Below are 21,489 nucleotides of genomic sequence, written 5' to 3'. Positions count from 1 at the left end.
ACCGGAGTTGAATGTGCTACACAAACAGTTGGATTCGTCGGAACTGAAGTAACAGGTGTAGTATGGGGTTGTGAAACAAAGGGTCCCGTGGTGGGAGTAACATGAGGATCCCACATGGTCGAAGCAGAAGTCCTGGCAGCTACCCTGTCCCTCAACGACTGATAGCGTGGGGGGAGTGGAGAAGTAGCTGGGATGGGAGTGTCGATATTCGACACCACAGGTGTTTCACTCATGCTAGGAGATGTCTCATCCATGTGGGAGGTAGACATTGAAGACGAAACACCAGGTGGGGTAACAGGAATATCGTCGTCGTCAGGCTCCCAGATGGGGTTCCAATGAACTTCGTAACCCTCATCTTCCGGGGCGCGAGAGTTGATCGGTTGGATACTCGGGATAACAGGAAGAGTATCACTCACAACCGGTACCTCAGGAGCAGCGGAAGATGGAGAGCCTTGATCACTTGGAACGGGAGTCGACGGTTCAGCCAGGATGACAAACTTCAAACAAACCTAAGGGAGTCTAACGATAAAAGACCCTACTCAAACTAACGCACACAAGATCTAACCAGGTAATGTTTATCGTGGCCAAATGAATTTTAAGACGCAAAGACACAACTTGACCTTTTCATGTTTTAAGAGTCGAGAAAAGGACAAAAAGGTGACTCTAGTCGCCTTCGAATGTTTTATGAGCCCGAAGTGACAAACTGCTCAAGTGAGCCTTTTCGTTTAAGGAGTCTGAAAAGGATCAAAAGTGACTACTCTGGAGAAACTAGGCAAAGGGTTTACCAGACAATCCGTAAAACTGCTTATACACCTTGGCAATCATATGAAAACCAAGGACTTCCCGTACTGCAGTCAATCTTCCCGAATGCTGTGTTCGGTGCGTTACGGCTTGTAAGGCGGCAGACACGGCTTCCTATGGATCAAGGATGATAACCTAGTGGAGTCTCCCCTATATACGCGACGGTACGTGGGAGCTCAAGTCCGTGCTAGACCACTATCGAGTCACAAAAGGAGGAATCACCCAACCGTAGTGTGAAACAACAGTGACTAGGTTTAACGACGTCGGAGCACGTTTCTAGCCTAGACCTCTACTTAGTGAGCGTTATGTTCCAATGCGTTTTTAAGTTCATTCAGTTCATTTTATGGTTGATCTTTGATTAAGTTTCAGTTTCAGGTCCTACCGTATGTAATCTCTCACAATTTCCTAAATGCAAACTACATGCCAAACAATATCATTTCGTTCGATGAATGCTAACTACAAGAGAGTTAAGGATCTTTCAAACAAAATGACCACAAACAAGCACGAATCACCTTGATGCAGCTAATGACAAATAAACGAAACTTTTCTTTTGTTTTAAATCACTAAATCAATGAAAAGCTTCTACTTTCAATTAACTAATGTAACGCAACAAAGATTATTCGTTTTCCTTTTCAATGGCAAAGTGCACAAAATGAATTTTGAGAGACAGTAACACCGAGCAAAAGACCAATTTCACTCAATGAGAACACAAACGGATCCCAAAAACACCAAAACAGTCCTTCAAACCAAAAAGAAAATACAAAGGCCTCTTATGAGCTATGTGATCCAAGCTCAAATGAAGCCAAGTGAAACCCAAGCGATAAAGAAACAAATCACTTGAATAACAAAAACTTTGACAACTACTGAGCGAATGCAAAGGAATAACCACAATGTTGACCGGACGATCAGAGAACACAAAACACCTCCGGGAGGCTCGACGCACAAAGCCACTAGATGCCCTAGGGCTAAGATGTGAAACCCATAGAAAAAAGCAAACACCTGAATGATGAAGGTCTAAAACCAGTCAAATCAGGACCAAACACACTCCGGTAGTTGAAAAAAAGACAGCTAGACACAAATCCAAGCTCAAAGGGCTTAAGGACAAGCGAACTTGAAAAGTTGACAGGCCTGGCGCGACTGTCAGGCTGCAACTCGCGCCTTTATAGGATTAGCGCGGGTTGTCTTTGAGCAACTTGCGCCAATAGCGCGACTGTTAGGCTAAAAAGCGCACTAATCAAGCTAACTTAAATCAAAACAAAAGCAGGTGACTCAGGGCTTGAGAACAGTGTCCAGGCAAACCAGGAAGCAAGAAACAGCAAGAAATTCGACCCAGAAAGCTATCTAAGCAATCAAAACAAGAAAAACCAAAGAGACAAGACAAACTCCAAGTTGTTCAGTTCGTAAACCAAACCGGAGATTGACTGAAGTGGCGTTGATCTACTTCGCTAATGCAAAGCAATAGCGTTTCGAAGGCTACCTGGCCGTGCTTCAGGCTCCGTCTAAAGTTTACAAATCAAACAACAAGATCTCCCCAGCGGAGTCGCCAAATTGTTGTGGAGGTAAATCCTCTCTGCGGACAGAGACGATCCCTACTAGCCCAGACCGGGTCTAGCAACAATCACACAATGCTATCACGCAAGTTCCTAACTGCAAATACAAAGTAGATGGTGAGAACCTACTTGGATTCCAACGCTAGTGTTCGTCGAAGAGATGTCGCCTTCGTTCCTTTGCCTTGGCCGGTCACGATCTGCACGATCTCCGTGATAGGATACCTGCACATGCAAAGAACAACACGAAAACAAGCGTAAAATCTAGTAGATGCAATTATATATCGGTCAGAAAAGATATAACTCAACATCAAACATGAAACAATGAGAGTGGAACCATAACGATAGTCATCTATTATTAATGAATAACAAAGAAGAATACAACCATTGTTCTGACGTCAAATCCTCCTTTGGCTGGGTAGTTTGCTACACAAGTCTTGCAAAGCTTGTTGGGATGAGGGACAAGCCTCTCTCTCTTTGGATGACAAGAATCTCCTTACTTAGATTTGGCCTTATGGGTGCAAAGAAGGCTCTTGCAGCTTCAAACTCTTAAACTCCTGGAACTATCACTCCAACTATTGTAACTAGCTTGCTCAAGGCATAGAGGCAAGCTTTTATAGATAGAGAGGGAAAGAGATAGGATCAACCACATTATTCATGGGATTGGCTTTATCACTTGGAAACTTCCATGAAAGGTGGCAAACCACTTTCCCTTCTATGGAGATTCGAAGCCAAACCATCCTAGCTCAACATAGATTCAGTTGGTGAATGGGTTGAAGAGAACCTTCGGGAGTTTGGTCGTTGAAAACTTTACTCAATTCGGTTGGCGCGAGTGCGACTCTGGGACAGAGCGCCAATGGCACGCCCTTTATAGAGTATTTCCCTCATTGGCGCGGGCAGTGAACTGTGAACCCGCGCTAATGTAAAAAGAGCTGTTTTCATGAGGATTTTGCAGGAGATGTCTTCAGGGCAAATAAAGCTCATACTAAGAGGAATATGATGCAAGTGGTTTCAGGTCATGTCACTTCTCATAGGTCCCAGAATGAGTCCTCCAGTGTACAGGTGAGGGGTAACAGGGACGGTGACAAACGGTGACAAATTGCTGTGTAACACTCCTCTTCCCTTATGTATTTGGCTCTATTTGTTGTTGACACACTTGCACAAGTTTTGATTCCTATTGGTTTATCTTCATCCCATGGCCTTTTCCCACAGAGGTGCCTTTTGGCACCGGTGTATGAACCTATGTAAGTTTTGTTGCAATGGGGGCAATCAAATTTAGTGGTTCCACCCCCTTTCCCTCCTTCAAGCCTAGAAACATATTTTCACATTGGGGTCTGGTCTTCTTTAGTTTTTTGGGCTGAATCATGTTCATTCGCTTCCTCCTCACCCAGGTACTCCTCTCCAGGGTTTTCATCAAATCCACTATAACCCACTTCTTCATCCTCTTCTTGATGATCAACCCTCCTTCTACTCTCCAACACCATAATAACCAAAAAAGGAACCAAGAAGAAGAAAATGTCAAGCCATATAACCATGATGTTTGAACTTTGAAGTTTTGAGTCTACAAAAAAAATGGAGGAATGGGAATGGAAAATAGAGAATTTATTTATTTAGCAATGAACATAAAAAAAATGCTAGATTAGAGTGTAGATCCTACCTCTTTGGCCTTCAATCCCAAGCTCCAATCTCCCTTTGCAAGCTCCTCAAGCTCCTCTCTCCAAGTTCCAAACTCTCTCTTACTCCTCTTGCTCCCAATGGATGAAGTGAATAATGGGAGGGGACAGGGTCTATTTATCTTTTCCCCCACCCTTTCCCTCCCTTTCCTCTCTCCTCTTCGTCGCTGGCTGCCGTCCTCCCTCTCAGTCGTGCGACCTTTTTTTTTGGCGCCGGCGAACAGGAGCGTCTTTTCAGAGGGGGGAGTGGTCAGGAGTGATCGCTCCCGAACTGCTCCCTCCTTTGAAAAAACACTCCTAGAGTGTACAAGAGTGGTCAAGGAGCGAATGCTCATGACCACTCCCCTAAACGCTCTCGAAAAACCAGGGAGCGCGCTCCCAAATTTTCTCTTGAAAACTCCCTCTTCGGGAGCAATTTCGGGAGCGTGCTCCCGAATAGCTCCCACCCAGAGCGCGAATTGGGAGTAGGGACGTGAAGGGGGGCGCTCCCCCGCAACCCTGGTCCAACCCCTACTAATGTTATGTAATTAATGGTAATGTTAAATTCTTAAAGTAAAGGATCACTTTTACTTAAATTATTAAAATCACCATTAATTGTTTTAGGATGTTGGAGAGCGGTTTCAACCTTATTGGCTTTCATATGGAGAAAGTAGAATTTTAGATCCCACTCAAAATCTAGCAAACTTAACAATTTTTAGGATTTGGGAGATTGTAACGTTTCCATTCACTTTTGTCATGTATGAGGGTATGGAACTAGTATTTAATCAAGAGCACCATGCCCTCTATATAACTCAACGTCGGTGGTAGTGATTGCTGAACTCCTGTGTCATGACCCTAGTAAAAATGTAACCATTACTCAAACAAAATCTCAATTTGACATGTTAAGCTTATTCTATCTTATTTTAATGGTTAGATGGTGATATTGATGACGAGGATTCAAGATTCAGTGTTGAATTTGATGTATAATTTTTTATTTGGCATCCACTACATCATATATATTAGTGCATTCTCCATATTTATGTTCCCATGTGTTTATTTGATGTTGTTGTTGCTTTATATGTTTAAAATTTTGAAAAAAAATATATTTTGTATTTTTTAATGTTTGCCACGGTTTGTCGATTTTTTCGCCACTATTTCCGTGAATATGTTTTTTGGAATTTGGATCCTCACCAACTTTTTGCCAATGCCAATATTATCAACGCTAATTTAAATAGATTTGGAAATTCCTAAGGGGTGTAACCGAGTTTTAGGCTAGTCGACAAGGTAATTTTCTCGTATGAAATGGTCTACAGGTTTTGATCAAGGTATAATGTGTTCCATAGGGGTACTACAGGTAATTTTGGAAAAGTAACCCTTTTGATCTATAGACTATGGGAGATTTTCATGGTATGGTATGGAAAACTCATAGTTCACACCATGCACCAAAAGTAAGGAGAGTTTGACCAAGTAGACCCCTTGGAAAGAGTGCACAAATGGATATGGGGATGTTGGAGACCCAAGGTGAGGCATCTCCTGTTGAAAAATGTAACTAGTTTCGATCTTCATAATTGTATTTGAGTCATAATGTAATGTATTTGTCAAAAGAAAGAAAAAAAAATTATTGTAAAAGAAAGTGACTTATTAAAACATGGGTTTCATGCTTGGGTTAATGATTTTTAGGTCAAAACCTCCATTGTAGGCTTCTAGGGTTTATGTCAAGAGTCCTTGTCTTCGTCATCATGCAAAAGACCCTTCTTGGGCTTTATCTATCAAGAAAAAAAATTACTAGGTCATTTAGGCCTCTTCCACCAAGCTGGCCTCATCAAGGGAATTCAACTTCACAAACTCACTATATATTGGCAGCTATTCGACCTCATTTGGAGCATCAACCAAGAAGCTCGATCTGCAGTAGCTAGAGGCAGAAAAGAAGAGCGAAATTCCCAAGAAGAAGGAGAAAGCCCTAGCGAAGAAGGAGACATTTTTCAAGCAAGAAGAAGTTGTTTTTCTCTCTCTTTGACTTGCATGTGTGAAATTCTGAAGTTGCTAGGGAGGCAGAAATTTCAGATTTGTTGTAGGGCCAAAATTCTGGAAGTTGGGGGCCAAAATTCTAGACCGTTGCTGGGCTGAAGCTGCTAGACAAGAAGTGACTACTGAAGTTTGCATAATCATCTTGGAAGGCTGACTTGGTGGAGGAGGAAGGTCTTTTGGTCCGGACTAAGGTCTTGGATTGTTTCAGTTTGATTTGAATTTTCTAGTGGAAAAGTTTGACTGGGTCTTCCCCTATAGAGGGGTTTTAGCCCTGGCTGGGTGCCTATATTTGGTGTTATTGATCTTCATGTTTTGATTTGATGATTGCTTGCTGAAAAGAAGCTAAAAGAAGAACATAAAGAAAAGTTGATAAGACTACAAGAATATCACAAATATCAACATAAGAGAATCTTTCTGCCTTTCTGATTTTCTAACATCTCCAACCAACTAGGGACCACATATAGTTTACATAGCTCAGCAACGATCAAATCACTTGGAAGATATCCCAGATTGAGAGCCCAAAGGATATAGCATAAGTGCCAAACATGTGACCAAAGGCTGAAGATAAAAGGGGACAAAGGTAAGGAGACCTATCAAAACAAGAGACATTATCTAGACTAGCCATAATTGTGCACGTAGGCTAAGACAATGTTATTGGGAGGAAAGTAATCTAACACAAGAAGTTGTTGCAAGGACAAGTGGAAGGCCCTTGTTATCTATGGGTGGGTCATTTATGGAAACTGCAAGAAAAATACTCTCCACAACCACATCTGAGGGAGGTGTGTATGTACTATGAAGAGTAAGAAGTGTGAAAGCCTCACCCTACAATTGGATGGCAACATCTTTATGACCTAGGCCAAAGGATGCATGGGAAACAGTCAAAAGATACAATATGGCAAAAAGATAGCGGCATCTTTATGTCCTAGGCTGAGTATTTGCAGGAAACACTCAAAACCTAAAAGATTTAATGTGGCAGATTGAAAGTTAGTGGCAAGTCCTATTGAAACAGTAAAGAAGTTATCATCTTGTGAGGATTCAAAGCCAGTGGATACAACTTAATACAGGCATCTGGTAGGATTTTTGGTCTATTTCACTACTACAAGGCCAGATTTGATTATGCAGTTGGGGTTGTGTCACAATTTCTGTGAAGTCCTAAAGGTTTTCATGGAAAGCAGAAAAGAATTCTAAGGTACATAAAGTTCACAGTATATTAAACACTTATCAATGCACAGGCAAAACGTGAGAGTGCCAAAAGTAGGAAACTTAGAGCATGCTGCATTGTTGCTAGTTGAAGGAGGAGTTGCTAATTATTGTTTTTAGCCCATTTCAAGGATAGATTGTTTAGTTGCTGGGGAAGGATTCAATTCCCGGCAATCATTATCTTGTTCTATGCTGAACATTGGAAGAAGCAAATCTCCTTTTTAGTGATTATGATATGCTTGCCATATTTGGTTGGGTTCCCCTCCTGTTGTGGCTCCCACCAATGCCACTTCTTGTTCTAGAATTCAACTTGGATCTAGTTCTATGTGAAGGATGGAGCCAACTCTTGTAGCTTTCTTCTTTCAATGATAATGCCATGGGCTATATTGGTGTTGTTGAAATATGTAACTAGGTTCGGTCTTTATAAAAGTATTTGAGTCACAATGAAATGTACCTATCAAAAGAATGAAGAAAATATTTTTATTATTATTGTTATGACTTATTAAAGCATGGGTTTCATGTGTGGGTCATCATGTTTTAGGTCAAAGTCCCCAGTGAGGACTTCTAGGATTTATTATAAGTCATTAGAGTCATTGTACATTAAAAGAGACCCTTATTGAGCTTTTGAATCAGGTAAAAAGAATTATTTATGAGTCAAAAATGAATCTAGTCTCCTCCACACCCCGTCGGCCTCAAGACAGGTAATTTGACCTCACTGGAAGGCTATATATACAAGGCGGTTCAAATTCATTTGGAGCATCTCACTCTCTCACACATAGTTCGATATTTGATGCTGGAAGCTGGGAAGTGCGAAGTTGAAAAAGGGCTAGAAGAAGAGCTAGAAAGGAGTGCGATTTTTTGGAGGAAGATAGAAGACCTCAAGATCGAAATTTTGGGACAACTCTCAGTCACTCTGAGGTGTATCAAGGGAGATCGAAGTTTTCCTAGTCTAGTCGAAGCTACTGCTGCTACTGCTACTGGGCCAAAGCTGCTACTGCATGTTGATACTACTAGGTCGAAGTTGCTATTGAAGGGTTATCATCTGCAAGTAGGATTGAGGGCTGACTTGGTGTGGAAGAAGTCTTTGTCTGGGTCAAAGAGTCTTGGATTATCTCGAGAAACTATTGAAGGAAGAATTATTCACTGGGTTTTCCCCTAGATAAGGGTTTTTCCCTGGCTGTCCGCCTACATCTGTTGTCGTTGTGTTATTGTTTTGGTAATTGCTTGATGAACTAAAAGGATAAAAAAAGAACATAAAGATAAAAGAATCACAAGTAATTATTTATATAAGAAAATCTTTCTGCCTTTCTGATTTTCTAACTGGTTTCTCAAGCTTACTAGCTCATTTGGGCTTAAAGCTTTTGTTTTAGCATGATAGCAGGTGAGAAGGTTGGGTGAGACCTCACAATGAGAGCATTGGACAAAGTTGCATTCATACAATTTGATACAGATTGAAGATTAATTGCAGCAACACTGTTGAATTTTTGATGACCTTGGTGCCCTCCGAAACAGTATGCATGCTTAAGCTCACTTGCAAGAACCAACTAAAGAGAAAGCTGAAATTTTGAAGGTATCCTCAATTGTCTTAAATTCCAAAATGTTGCTTTTGAGATGCTTAATGGCCAAAGTGAAATTTCATATTCAATAGAATAATAACATAAAAGTTTAAAACTACTTGCCTAAACTGCCTGATTTGTGAGTATCTTTCACGTTAAGCCAAACTTCCATTGTTGTTTTATATAATTGTCACTGTTCAGAGGTTTGTGAGGGTTCTACTGGTATAATGTTTTGTTATTGTTATGGGGTTGCTCCTCTTGCCAAATAAATATAGGGAATATGTAAAATTTAGATGATTGGACCTTCCTAGTCCCGTTTACCTATTTTGGTCATTTGTTGACATTCATACAATTTCACTTCATTTCTGTTCATTCCATATACAATGCTATTTTAGTACTCATTAGGAATCACTTTTGCAAATGGCAAACATGCTTGATGCCATCCGTCCTGTATCAACTGAGATTTATTTTCTCACATTTAAAGGTAATTTTCCATTTTATTTACATTTCTCGGAAGATGAACTTTACAGGATTTGTATCAACTAAGGTTTATTTGCTCACATCTAACAGGACTTTTCCATTTATTTTTCTTGGATGATGCACTTTACAGGAATGAACATGGTTGGCAGCATATGTGATTTCTGTGAAGCTTTCATATGCCATTCCAAACGCTGCCTTACAACTCATTGCTGTACATGTCCACTAAATGATGCAACATGTGTTGAATGTGAGCGGACTCTTTGGGATCATGGTGGGAGGATGTTCCGATGTTTTTCATGTGATCAATGGTTGTGTGAGGATGATCAGTTTGAGCATCAAGCTTCCTGCCAACAGCTTGATAGTGAGACTTTTCATTGCTTGTCTTGCAATCGTCTTGGAATATATACATGCTTGCGTTGCAAGATTTGCTTCTGTGATGATCATGTGAAAAGTGTCACTAATGCAACCAGGAAAGGAGAGGTATGGATGTCAGTTCTCATCTCCCAAATGACATTCTAGCCATTCACCTATTTCTTTTCATAGATAGGGATTTATTATTATTATTTGAATTTGGAGTTGGCAATATTATCCATCAACTAATTACATGTGTTCGTGCATTTTACATATAATTTCGTTATGAATTAGTTTAGCTGGATTTCCATTTATAAGGAAAGAGATGTGAAATTGTTCTTGTACTGAATGTTGAAGGGATAAATAAACAAAATGACTAATTGACATTTGTTATCTCCTGTCACTCTATAGGGACTAACATGTAAGAAGTGTGGTTATGCTTTGAGAGAGACAAAAGATCTGAGTGTTTCTGTTCGGCAACACAAGTTTGGACGCCAGGTAACCTTAATAAGCTTCAACTTCATCATATTTAACTGTACTTCTTTATTTTGAGAACTTCATTTTTGAAGTATTTTTGTTCTTGTATTGTTGTGCTTAATAAAATAGGATGAACTTTTGCTTTTATGGTATCCATGCACTTTGACATCTCTTGCCTAGTCTTTTTGTACTTATTTACTGCTATAAATGAATTTTATTCATTCTGTATGATTGATTCTACCCTATGGATTTCCTTTGATTTTGTTTGCCAAAAATAACAATTAAATACTTGCTGTTGAATCTTGAAACTATTACCTTTGTTTTCTTCTGTTTTTGTATTCAAGATGGAAATTCATTCAAAGTCACAATGTTAGTGCACAAAATAACTACTTTTTTATATCTACACAATGTCTGAGAGGAAACGATTAACTCATGTGAAATAGGAAAGAAGAGATGATACATGTTGGTTAGCAAAACTATATTACATATTTGTAGAAGACGTTGAAAATAGAATTGACAATTTGACATCCCAAGCTGCTTAGTGGTGATCCTAGACAGGTATTTAACTTGGTGTGTCGTCACCCTATTTCTATAAACCCTGAGGCTGCATAATTTCTATCATAGTTACCAGGTTCTACCAGACCCTGAACCTTTCAGACCAGCTGAACTGATCCAGAGTGGACCTCTAAACCTTTCCTTCAAAAAGGCATGGAAAAAAAATCCTTAAAATGTTTCAAAAGCAAAATAACTCCTGAGTTCCTGTGGCACCCCACATCACATAACTATACTATATTTGTGCATGTTTCTATGATTATTTGAATGAATGCATAATATGTCTAATTTTAAGTATAATTTTATATGTTCCATATTTCCGAACCATTTTCAAACCTTTTGAACTTTTTCTGAAATACCAAACTTTTCCAAACCTCCCCCCTCCTGAACTGACCAAACTTTTGAGCCTGGTAACTGTGATTTTATTTTACCTGAAACACATTTCCCATCACATTGGGACTTGTTCTAGTCCATCTCTTTTGGCTGTTTCTAGGATATTCTGGCTCTGTTTCATATATTCATCGAATTGTGTAGGGGTTTTCAAGGGTTTCATGTGGGTTTCCAAAGCTTGCACGAAGGTTTCAAGAGGTTTCATTGAAGTTTCTTGCTGTTTTGTTGTTTCTTGTTGTTCCCTCTATACGCTTTACCCAAGTTTCCAGCCAACATTGGACATTAGCTGTCCCTATTTTGGAAATCTCTTTTTCTAGTGTTTCTGTTTTTATGTTTCCTATCTTTGGTGCAACATATCATAATTTTTAATGTAATGCTTCATCAATTGAACTCCAGTTCCTCATTTCTTACCTGTTGTAATCTTTTTGTTTCTTTTGTGGCTTGCTCGTCTCTACTTTGGGTGGGGATCTGTCTTTTTTGCCTAGATGTTTGCTTTTCATGATTGTGAATGAAATCACTTTAACACTTAAATTCATTGAGGAAAATATTTATCTTTATATTTATAAAATGCTAGTACAGCAATATTGGACACAGCTGCACGATAAGCATTTTCAAGTTACTAATCATCACAACGATATTTTCCCCATGTAACAGGCTCACGGTGAAACAGATTATTATGGGGAATCATCTTTTGGTGACGCATATAGTAATGATTATGCTGGGCACCTCGAAAATGTTTCTGATGAAGAAGATGGTGGCAGTGAAGATGAAGGCTCAGAGGGTGAAGATGAAGAAGAGTACAATGAATATGAGGATAACAGGGCAGTTGTTGGAATGGCTAGTTTAAACCTGAAAGATAAATGAATATTTATTTATTCATGCTTCTTGTAGATGTAGGAATCCATGAACAGGATGTGATGTGGTTTGAATGCTCCAAAAAAGATTTTTTTGTTGCTTCTCTTCATATATATTTCTATTTTGTTTAAGGTTTCTATGTGTAGTAATGAAAGAGCTCTTGGTTAGGTCATGTTATTTGTCCTGGAGTGTTTTTTTTCCCTTTACTATTATAAGCTTGGAGGACTTGTACTATTCCCTATTTTCTGCTGTTATTACTCTTTGTAATTTTTGAAGGGCAACGTTTCTCTGTGTTGCAATTGTTTATTTTCATTGACTTTTTTTTTAACGAAAGGAAAATGAGAGGAAAGCTTATCGCTTTTGTAGTTATTTGTATCTTGAATTGCAGCAAAATTTGTCTGGGGTGTATTTCAAACTTCAACATGCAGTTAACTTGTATTTCAGAAATCAGATTGGATGAGATATTTCCCATACATAGTATTTTATCAAATGCTTACCCTTGTAAACTTGTCAAGCAAGTCTCAGTAATGTGTAAATGCATCTTAACTTACCTTTCCTGTTCTTTGTCATTTGGTTTGAGGTGGGGCCTGTAATTCATGCCTGCTACCATTTCTTTTTCAAGGAAACAATCCCCCATGGAAACTGGGGACACTTCCTCACATTCATGGATGGCATCTGTAGTAAACCGGTTAGGATTGACTGGTACACCTCACCCTCTGAGACCCAGCTGCAGACTTTCATCCTTACTGCTGCTGTTGCTGAACCTGTTGACACTTACCAGAGAAATCAATCAGGGTCGGCAGTAGGACAGCACAGTACTTAAACCTGCTGAGCCACCTCTCAGAGCTATCCCTGTTAAGATTTATTGTGATGGATGTTACCACTTATTTTCTTAGGCATATACGAACAGGTAATTTCTGCATATATAATTTCAGGAATATTTGCCTTATTTCCCTAGGTTTGAAGTCTTCCCTTTATCTTGTGGATCAATACATATGACAGTCAATATGCAATCATTCTTTTGTGCCCATGTTGCTTGAATCTGTTGGGAAAGAAACTATTCAAATACAAGTTGGGGTAGGATTACATACAGAATATCAATATACACACAGATATAGATATGAGAATTGCAACAATATATTGCAAGAAAACCAAAGATTCCAATTTCTTCTCAATGAGAGAGATAACTCATTGTGGTCCATTGTTAACTTGAGCACACCCTAGTTTGCACTAGGTGGATATGAATTTTGCCTATTGCCATGTTTGTAGGTAGTAATTGGAACTCGTTATGCTTGCAAACCAATTGTGTGGGAGCCTCTTTTTGCTACTAAATTGTGGATGTCATCTACATTCAATAATAAATATCTATGCAACCAGTTTGTTAAAAGTAGCTAACATGCCTTTAATGCAATTGTATATTATCATTAACTCTTAGAATTCCATTGGATTGCCAACTATATGTAATACACTAATAAACAATTCATATTTTTTTTCTTGAAGAAGTTTCATGTGTCTTGCATTTCCTTCGTAGAACATGACTAGAAATTTTGAGTTATTGTCAATAATATGTTGGTGATAGCCATTTGGCCACATTTTTACTGATCGCACATTTCCGACAAGTTCACAGGCACGACCGTTTATATTATTGACTTGGTAGTGGTCAAAACACACTCAAAGCACATGTGATTGATCAAATCTGTTGAAAATCATGTGGGGGCTAAGCACACACTGTAATTTTGGCTTGAAACTGCATTATTGGGGATAACACACGAATGCCACAATATTTTAAAAAATGGACGTGGAAAGGTGGGAAACCACACGCAGGTTGGAATTTGGATTTTTCTTTATTGGTCAATTTCTTGGAGCTTGATTTCAATTTCATGTAATAAAGTTAATAAAGACAAAATAAGACTAAGGTCATGGGACACGTATTCCAAGCTTAATGTTGGACAAAACATCCTAGTGGACATCACTTGTTGTTTATTATGGCTAAGGGAATTGGCAAAGACTTTGAAAATGCAAAGAGACATTAATTGACATTTTATTTATGAAAATAAAGGAAAATATGAGAAAAGGAAGGTGAAAGGTCACAAGTTGTATTTGAGGAGGAAATTGAAGGAAAATAGAGGAAAAATGAAGAAATCAGAGACATTAATAATAGAAAGGTTTCTGAGGATTAGTTCACAGCGTTTGCTAATTAGCCTTTTGTCAGTTGAGTTTTGGAATTGACTTTAGAGAGGAGAAGAGCACCAGGAGGAGAAAGCAAGCAAACAACCAAAGGAAGGACAAGAAAGCAAAAGAAAGCAAGAAAGAGTTGGATCAAATGGCTTCAACGAGAATACTTGCAGGTAACAAGTTGCATGTATGATTTCTTAGCTGGTTTTGGCACGCATGGTACATGCATACGTGGATTTGGTTGTCATTGACATGAATTTTTCTTGGTTTGACAGTGGTTTCAACCTTGCCTTGCATTTCCAGATAGCCATGGTGTGATGGGATTCATTCTTGGTTGAACTTTGGATTTTCGGAAGGTTTTGGATCCAGGTGAGGTGGCCTTAGGACAATCCCAAAGGCTGGGGGTGAAGATAGTTTTCTTCGAGAAGCCCTCAATAGGTGGGTGGAGAAGAAAAATTCCTCAAATGATGGTGAAGGAATTCTGAGGCATCCAAACTCGGTTTGGTTTTGTGATCTCGGGACTGGTTTAGGTGAGATCAGGTTAGCGTGAGGGTGGAGGTGGTTTAACCTCTGAATTCCCTTGGTTGGTTATACATTGGTTTATTCCATGAGATCCCACATTCATGCTTGGAATATGGCATGGGGGTGATTGGCTAAAAGAGAGATTTGGTTCAGCGCAATCTATGGTCGAGTGGTACATGGAAGTCCCTGACTTGGTTTTTCTTTTGCATATGTTAATAAGAGCTAATTTCCTCTTAATTTTATGAGTAAATGTACTTCTTATGATGTGACTTTGAGGGTTGTTCTATCATGGTTATTATTCTAGTTATATGCTAGTTATAAGCATGGTTTTTTGACAGACTCTAGTTATGGCTCTTAACATGAATTGATTGGTAAATGAATGGTTATTGAATGGATGACCTAATAGATGTTGTTGCACCTATTGTGAGACGACATTAGACCTTCTTGATGACTCTCAGATAAGTTTCAGATTTCTATGTTCAGATATGCATTCATGACCTGTAGATTTCATGTTCGCCATGTGTTTGAGAAAATTTCTTTCATGGTTAGGCCTGGTTAGGTCAAGTTCTTGTCTAAGTTTTGTGTTAATGACTTTATCTGAGTGTCATTTATCATTATGGAAAGTTCTATCAAGTTCCGGACAGAGGTCTGGATCTTGGCCCTGAAAAAGTGGCTCAGTTTTCGGGGTCGCAGGCACAAAAACTGAGAATTCTAGATTGCAATCACTGGGAGGTAGGGTTATCCATGCAGCTGGAGGGTTACATTCATTGGATTGCCTTGTAATGCAAACGATTGAGAGTCCAAATCACTCAAAAAATAAGTTGGCTCAGGGTTTGGGCACCTGGAGTGGTTGTTTAGCTCCTGTGGGTCCTATAGCTCCTGAGGAAGGTAAATAAAGTTTTGGTTGGTCGATTCCACTTTTTTAATTGTACTTAGGAGGTTGAGTGATGTCATAGTATCCCTCAGCTCGTGTTTATCTAGGCACATCAGTGAAAGTGGGTAGGATGGGTGGTTACAGATTGGTATCAGAACATGGTTCAAATACTTGGATTGGATGGGCTAGATGCATGTTGTTATGCATGCATTGTCATGGTTATGGTTGTCATGCATGAGGTCATAGTATGGAGTTGGCATTGTCATGCATGATGTTGACGTGTTGATATGATTATGATTATACATGTATTGTGCTAATTTGGACTAATTTTGTAGATGAGATAAGCCTCCTCTGAACGTCATTGAGGTATGATTTTGATTATGGTATCTGTTTGGTTTATTTGACATGGCATGCTTGCAGAAAGAAGAGAATCAAAGATGACGAGCAAAATGGTGGACCACTGTTCACATGAGTCTCCCTACAGATCAATTGGGCAACAAGGAGATGAGTACTCGCTTAATATAGCAGACACATTTAGGAGTTTGAGGGCATAGATAAGAAGTTGCAAAAGCAGGCAAAGGTCAATGCAATGATCCTTTAGAGTTTGTTAGACTTGCAAAGATAGGGATAATTGAAGATTAGTCAAGAACAAGAAGAGAAGACTAATGGGGCATATGGTAATATGTTAAAATTGGCAACTAGGGCAAAACTCCGTGTGGGTCATCTTATTTATGGCAGCGGATATTTTTCTCGGATCCCTCTCATCGAGAGGTGTAGGTTTGATCTAAAGATCATCCGATTCTGATAAGTATTCATGGAGTTATGAATTTATTTGTGTTATAAGACAATTCGTTAAGGTCGACCACCAACCAAATAAATCCCACATGTGCTCAACGTTTTAGTATAAATAGAGGTGGCCTTCAAGTTATTTCAACACACTTGGGATCTCTTCCTCTTTCTACTTGTCTTTGGGTTTTAGTAGGAAGAGAGATCCTAAGGGATAACGCTGCCCCGATCCAGATGCCGGAAAAGCTGGAATTGCTAGAAAAGTTGGAACTGCTAAAAAGTCGGAAAAGTCGTTAAAGCCGGAACTACCGGAAAATCCAGGAAATCCGGAACTATCAGAAAATCCGGAAATGTCGGAAAAGCCGGAACTGCTAGAAAAGCCGAAATTGCTGAAACTTCTGAAACTGCCGGAAAAGCCGGAATTGTCGGAAAAGCTAGAAAAGCTAGAAAAGCCGGAGCTGTCGGAAATGCCAGAAAAGCTGGAAAAGTCGGAACTGCCAAAAAAGTCGGAACTGTTGGAAAAGCCGGAACTGTTGGAAAAGCTGGAATTGCCGGAAAAGCCGGAACTGCTGGAAAAGACGGAAAGCTGGAAATGTCAGAAAAGCCGGAACTGCCAGAAAAGCCGGAAAAGTCGGAACTACCGGAAAAACCGAAACTGCCGGAACTGCTGGGAACAATCGGAATTGCTGGAACTGTCGGGAACAGCTGGAACTGCAAGAATTGCCGGGAATTGCCAAAACAGCTGGAGCATCTGTCTCCGAAAAAGAGCAGCATGCAAGGGACAACTAACTAACATTGGGACAGTTGTATGGTACTTAGCAGCGAATACACCAAGCATGCAATGTTACAGCTAGCATGCAAGGGACAACTAGCATGCAACAACAAGCATGCTAAGGACAACAAGCAAGCAAGGTGCAACCAACACATAGGTCAGGATGGAAACATGGTGCAACAATGGCACATAATGCACTACAGTGATGGGTACAATCATGATTAATGAAGCGTGATGAGATGTAGCATAGTGATGATGGGTGTAGCGGGGGAAGTGCAACATAATGACGAAATGCAACAGAACGATAGGTGGAGTCACCTTGGAGAATTAGTTGAAGCAGCGTGTCTTCAACTGGTCTCATGTATCATCTTCTTAGAGATGATCTATGCTCTTATTTAGATAAGCCAAAGTGTTGACTTCTGTTGTAAACATACTATCTCTCTCTCTCTCTCTCTCTGTGTTGAACTATTGAAGAACATATAAGAAGAATTGATCAAGGGTTTTTCCACATTGGGGTTTGTCCCTGGCTAGCGCCACGTCTAGTGTCCTCTTGTCTTGGCTTGTTTTCTGCGATTTATGTTTATGTTCTATCTGCATTTTACTTTAACGCTGATGTGATTGCTAATATGGAAAAAATATGGAGCTAACTATGAAAATTGAAATACATTTCTCTAAGCATAGAACATATCTAAAATTAACATGGTATCAAAGCTGAGGCGAAGACAACGCACAAGCAAGAACAATGTAAACTTTGAAACGAGAACAATAAACTCAAAATGAGAACTTTAGCCAAAAAACCCCGAAAAAACATCTTTTTTTTTTTTGGGTAAATTTTCAACATGTTTTAAAAATGGCGGTCAAAACCAATTTTTTGCGCAAAAATTATCCAAAAACACCCTCAAAACGAAAAGTGTTAATTATGGGAGAACACTTTTTATCATGACCCCGAAAAACATTAAATTTAAAAAAATAATGAAAACATAAAATAAAATAAAAATAAAAAATAAAAATAAAAATAAAACAATGAAAAAACACTAAAAAAAAGTTAAAAAAAAATACAAAACATAAATTAAAATATATACTAAAAACAAAACATAAAATAAAAAAAAAAAATGAAAAAAAAATCAAATATATATAAAAAAAAAATCAATCATAAAAATGTAAAAAAAAACAAAATTAATGATAAGAATTAAAAAACTAAAAAAAATAAAATTAAACAAATAAATCGTAAAAAAAATATTTAAAAAAAAATGGGAAAAATATGTTATCTTGTAAACCATAAAAAAAATTTGAAAAAGGAAAAAAAATGGAAAAGCAAAAAAAAAAATTTAAAATCAATAAGTAAAAATAGAAAAAAAAAAATAAAAATAAAATAAAAAAATTAAGAAAAAAAATAGTAAAAAAAAATTAAAAACAAACTAGATCTTAAAAAAATAGAAAATTAACAAAAAAAATAAATTAAAAACTACTAAAATTAAGATTAAAATGTTGATTATTTAGAAAACAAATATAAAAATATATATAAGAGACAAAAATCAAAAAATAAAAAATGTTAAAATAAAAATTTATCTCACAAACCATAAAAGAATTTGGAAAAAAACGAAATATATATATATATATATAATTAAGTAAGTAAAAATAGAGAAATTAAAAAAAAAACATTAGCAAAAACTGCGAAAAAAAATAAAAAAATGAAAAACAAACTAGTTAGAAAAAAATAGGAAATTAACCGAAAAAATTAAAAAACTGGTAAAATTAATATTAAAAACAACAAAATAAATTTAAATTTAAATTAAAAGAAGAAGAAGAATAAGAAAAAAGGAAGAAAAAAAAGAGCCTATTTTTTATTTAAAAAAATGTAATTATTTTTTATTAAACATACATATTTTATTTAAAAAAAAAATTAAAGTTTAATTTTTTTTAAACAATTTTTTTTTAATACAGATTATTAAACTTACATTTTATACTTTTAAAAAAAAGTAAAAAAAATTAAACCTACATTTTATATTTAAAAAAAAATAAAAATAAAATTTACATTTCTTTGTAAACAATTTAAAAAAAAAAAAAAATTATTATAAAATCACAAACAAATTTAAAACAAATTTAATTTTTTTAATTTAAAATTTAAAAAATTGTTATAAAAAAAAAAATTCGGTGGCCTCCCGCCCCTCGGTCGCTCGTGGTGCTGTGGCCGTGGGCGGAGGGGCCTGCACGCAGGCCCCTCCGCCCACCGCTGCACCACCACGGGCAGCCGGGGGGTGGGAGGGCGATTCCCGGAATTGCCCTCCCGCCCCTAGCCGCCCGTGGTGGCGCGGCTGTGGACGGAGGGCCTGCATGCAGGACCCTCCGCCCACCGCCGCGCCACCACGGGAGGCTGGGGGGTGGAGGGCCACCGAATTTTTTTTTTTTTAAATAATAATTTTTAAATTTTAAATTAAAAAATTAAATTTGTTTGTGATTTTATAAAATTTTTTTGTTAATAATTTTTTTTTTAATAAAAAAAATTTGTTTAAAAAAAATGTAGATTTTTTTTTTTTTTTTGTTAAATATAAAATGTAGGTTTAATTTTTTTTTTAATAAGTATAAAATGTAAGTTTAATAATTTGTATTTTTAAATAAATAATAATAATAATAATAATTGTTTAAAAAAATCATAATTCTTTTTAATAAAAAAAAGAGATTGTTTAAAAAAAATAGATTTTAATTTTAATTTTTTTTTTTAAGTATAAAATGTAAGTTTAATAATTTGTATTTTTAAATAAAAAATAATAATAACAATAATAATTGTTTAAAAAAAATCATAATTCTTTTTTTTTTTTAGACAAATTTCGGTTGCTATATTAAGAGCTGAAAAAAAGAGTCAATTCTCCATACATACAATGCTTTCTGGATATCTCGGATCAGAAGAATTACAAAAAGGGTCCCTTCCTTAATCCTTGTTCTAGTAGTTCTGCCTCTGAAACTTCCTAAACTACTATAAATCCTAACAAATTGCAAAGACCAAAATTTACAACTACACATCATAATTAATCTATTTCAATATGACTGATCTGCCTAGCCGTGGACTTTTCCGGATTTGGGTCTGGATCCACCTGTTTTGCACTGGAGGAGCTGGGGGCAGCCTTGTTCTTTTTATCCATCATGTACTGTAGGATTGCAATCGACTCTTCTGCATGACTACAGCGATTCGCCAAGTTTCTGAATTGTTCATGGAGAGAGGACACTCTGTGCAAAAAAAGATTAATTTCTGCCCTGTATTTCTCATTAAGAATCCTATACTGGTCCTCCATTCTTGCCTCCAAACTCTTGACCTGATCCTCCATGATGTGCTGCTGCGCTCTTAATTCCTCAAATTCTGCCTGAAGGTCTGCACAATGAAGACAGTCTTCTGATCGATCCATATTTGTTTCAGGCGACTTCCTGTTTGAAATATCAGCCACTGAAACTCGAGTCTCTGGAGCACGATTATAGCTGGGCGAGGCAGCTACTGTAACTCGAGCAGGCTTGATGGATGGACAGTTCTCTTGAGCACTATGCCAAATACTGCGGTGCCAATGCTTACCCGGACTACTTTGCTTAATGCGTTGATGAGATCTATTTTCTGTTATATAAATAGAATTGGACTGCTTGCTTCGAAGGCGGGAAGATGTCGAATTGGGCATCTTGGGATTATTGCTGATCCGCAGAGTGATCAGATGCAAATCTTGCATAGCATGGAGGATCGATCTGAAAGGACAATCCACGCCTGAGAGCCTGTGCCTTCTCGCGTTTTTAGACGAGTTCCTGATTGCATATCTGGGCAAAATCCTACCCACATGTCCTATTCTGTCGCCGGCACGGATTACTTGATTTATCCCACTAGTTCTGTCAGCTGGGGACCGCGTGTTGTTGACTTGATATGAAAGGGTCATGGAAATGGTTGGAATGTCACGCTGGAATTACAGCACAGACTGCCAATGGGCCTTTCGCATGCACTGTTGGCATGCTTATCCGCTTCCTTGTTCAAACTGCGTAGGATGTGATGATAACTTACCTCTTCCATTGTCTCGTGAAGGATTTGGTTTCGCTGATTTCTCTGTTGGAGGAGTATATTTGGAGTGCTCTGCCGGTGTGCCATAAGTCGAATGATTATTGAGGAATCCCCGAACACCGTTGCCTTCTTTATCCCAAGTTTGATTAGTTGGGTGAGTCCTTGAAACAGGGCTAGTCCTTCAGCTCTATTGTTGGAGTTCTCCCCTAACCCCCATTCATATTGAAGGATGCGGTCTCCGTTAGCATTACAAATAAGGCCCCCTGCACCTCCCAAACCCGGATTCGACTTTGATGCGCCATCAAAGAATAAGCAGAATCTATTGCAGTTACTCATCCAGTTAGAAAGTTCCTCTTCCTTCAATCTCAATTTCCATGCGCTATTTGCTTCCTTCACCTTTGTCCCCCTCCTGCTGGTTTCCTGAGCACTGGATATGTTCTC

General features: G+C 38.0%; 1 protein-coding gene across 1 annotated transcript; it reads left to right on the top strand.

The window, feature by feature from the left end:
* The first annotated feature begins 8,631 nt into the window (after nt 1-8,631).
* LOC149141399 (uncharacterized) lies at nt 8,632-12,020 on the top strand. Its single transcript, XM_089449478.1, has 4 exons — nt 8,632-8,798; nt 9,395-9,744; nt 10,027-10,113; nt 11,689-12,020. The coding sequence occupies exons 2-4, from the start codon at nt 9,397-9,399 to the stop codon at nt 11,896-11,898; spliced, it is 645 nt and encodes a 214-aa protein (XP_089305604.1). The 5' UTR covers nt 8,632-8,798; nt 9,395-9,396; the 3' UTR covers nt 11,899-12,020.
* Nucleotides 12,021-21,489: the final 9,469 nt, after the last annotated feature.

Source organism: Pinus tabuliformis, chromosome X (genome assembly GCF_031772625.1).
Source record: "Pinus tabuliformis cultivar Carrire ecotype Pingquan chromosome X, CPIR1, whole genome shotgun sequence".
Taxonomy (NCBI): domain Eukaryota; kingdom Viridiplantae; phylum Streptophyta; class Pinopsida; order Pinales; family Pinaceae; genus Pinus; species Pinus tabuliformis.
Note: the sequence above shows the minus strand (reverse complement) of the source record. Positions and strands in the feature narration are given on the sequence as shown.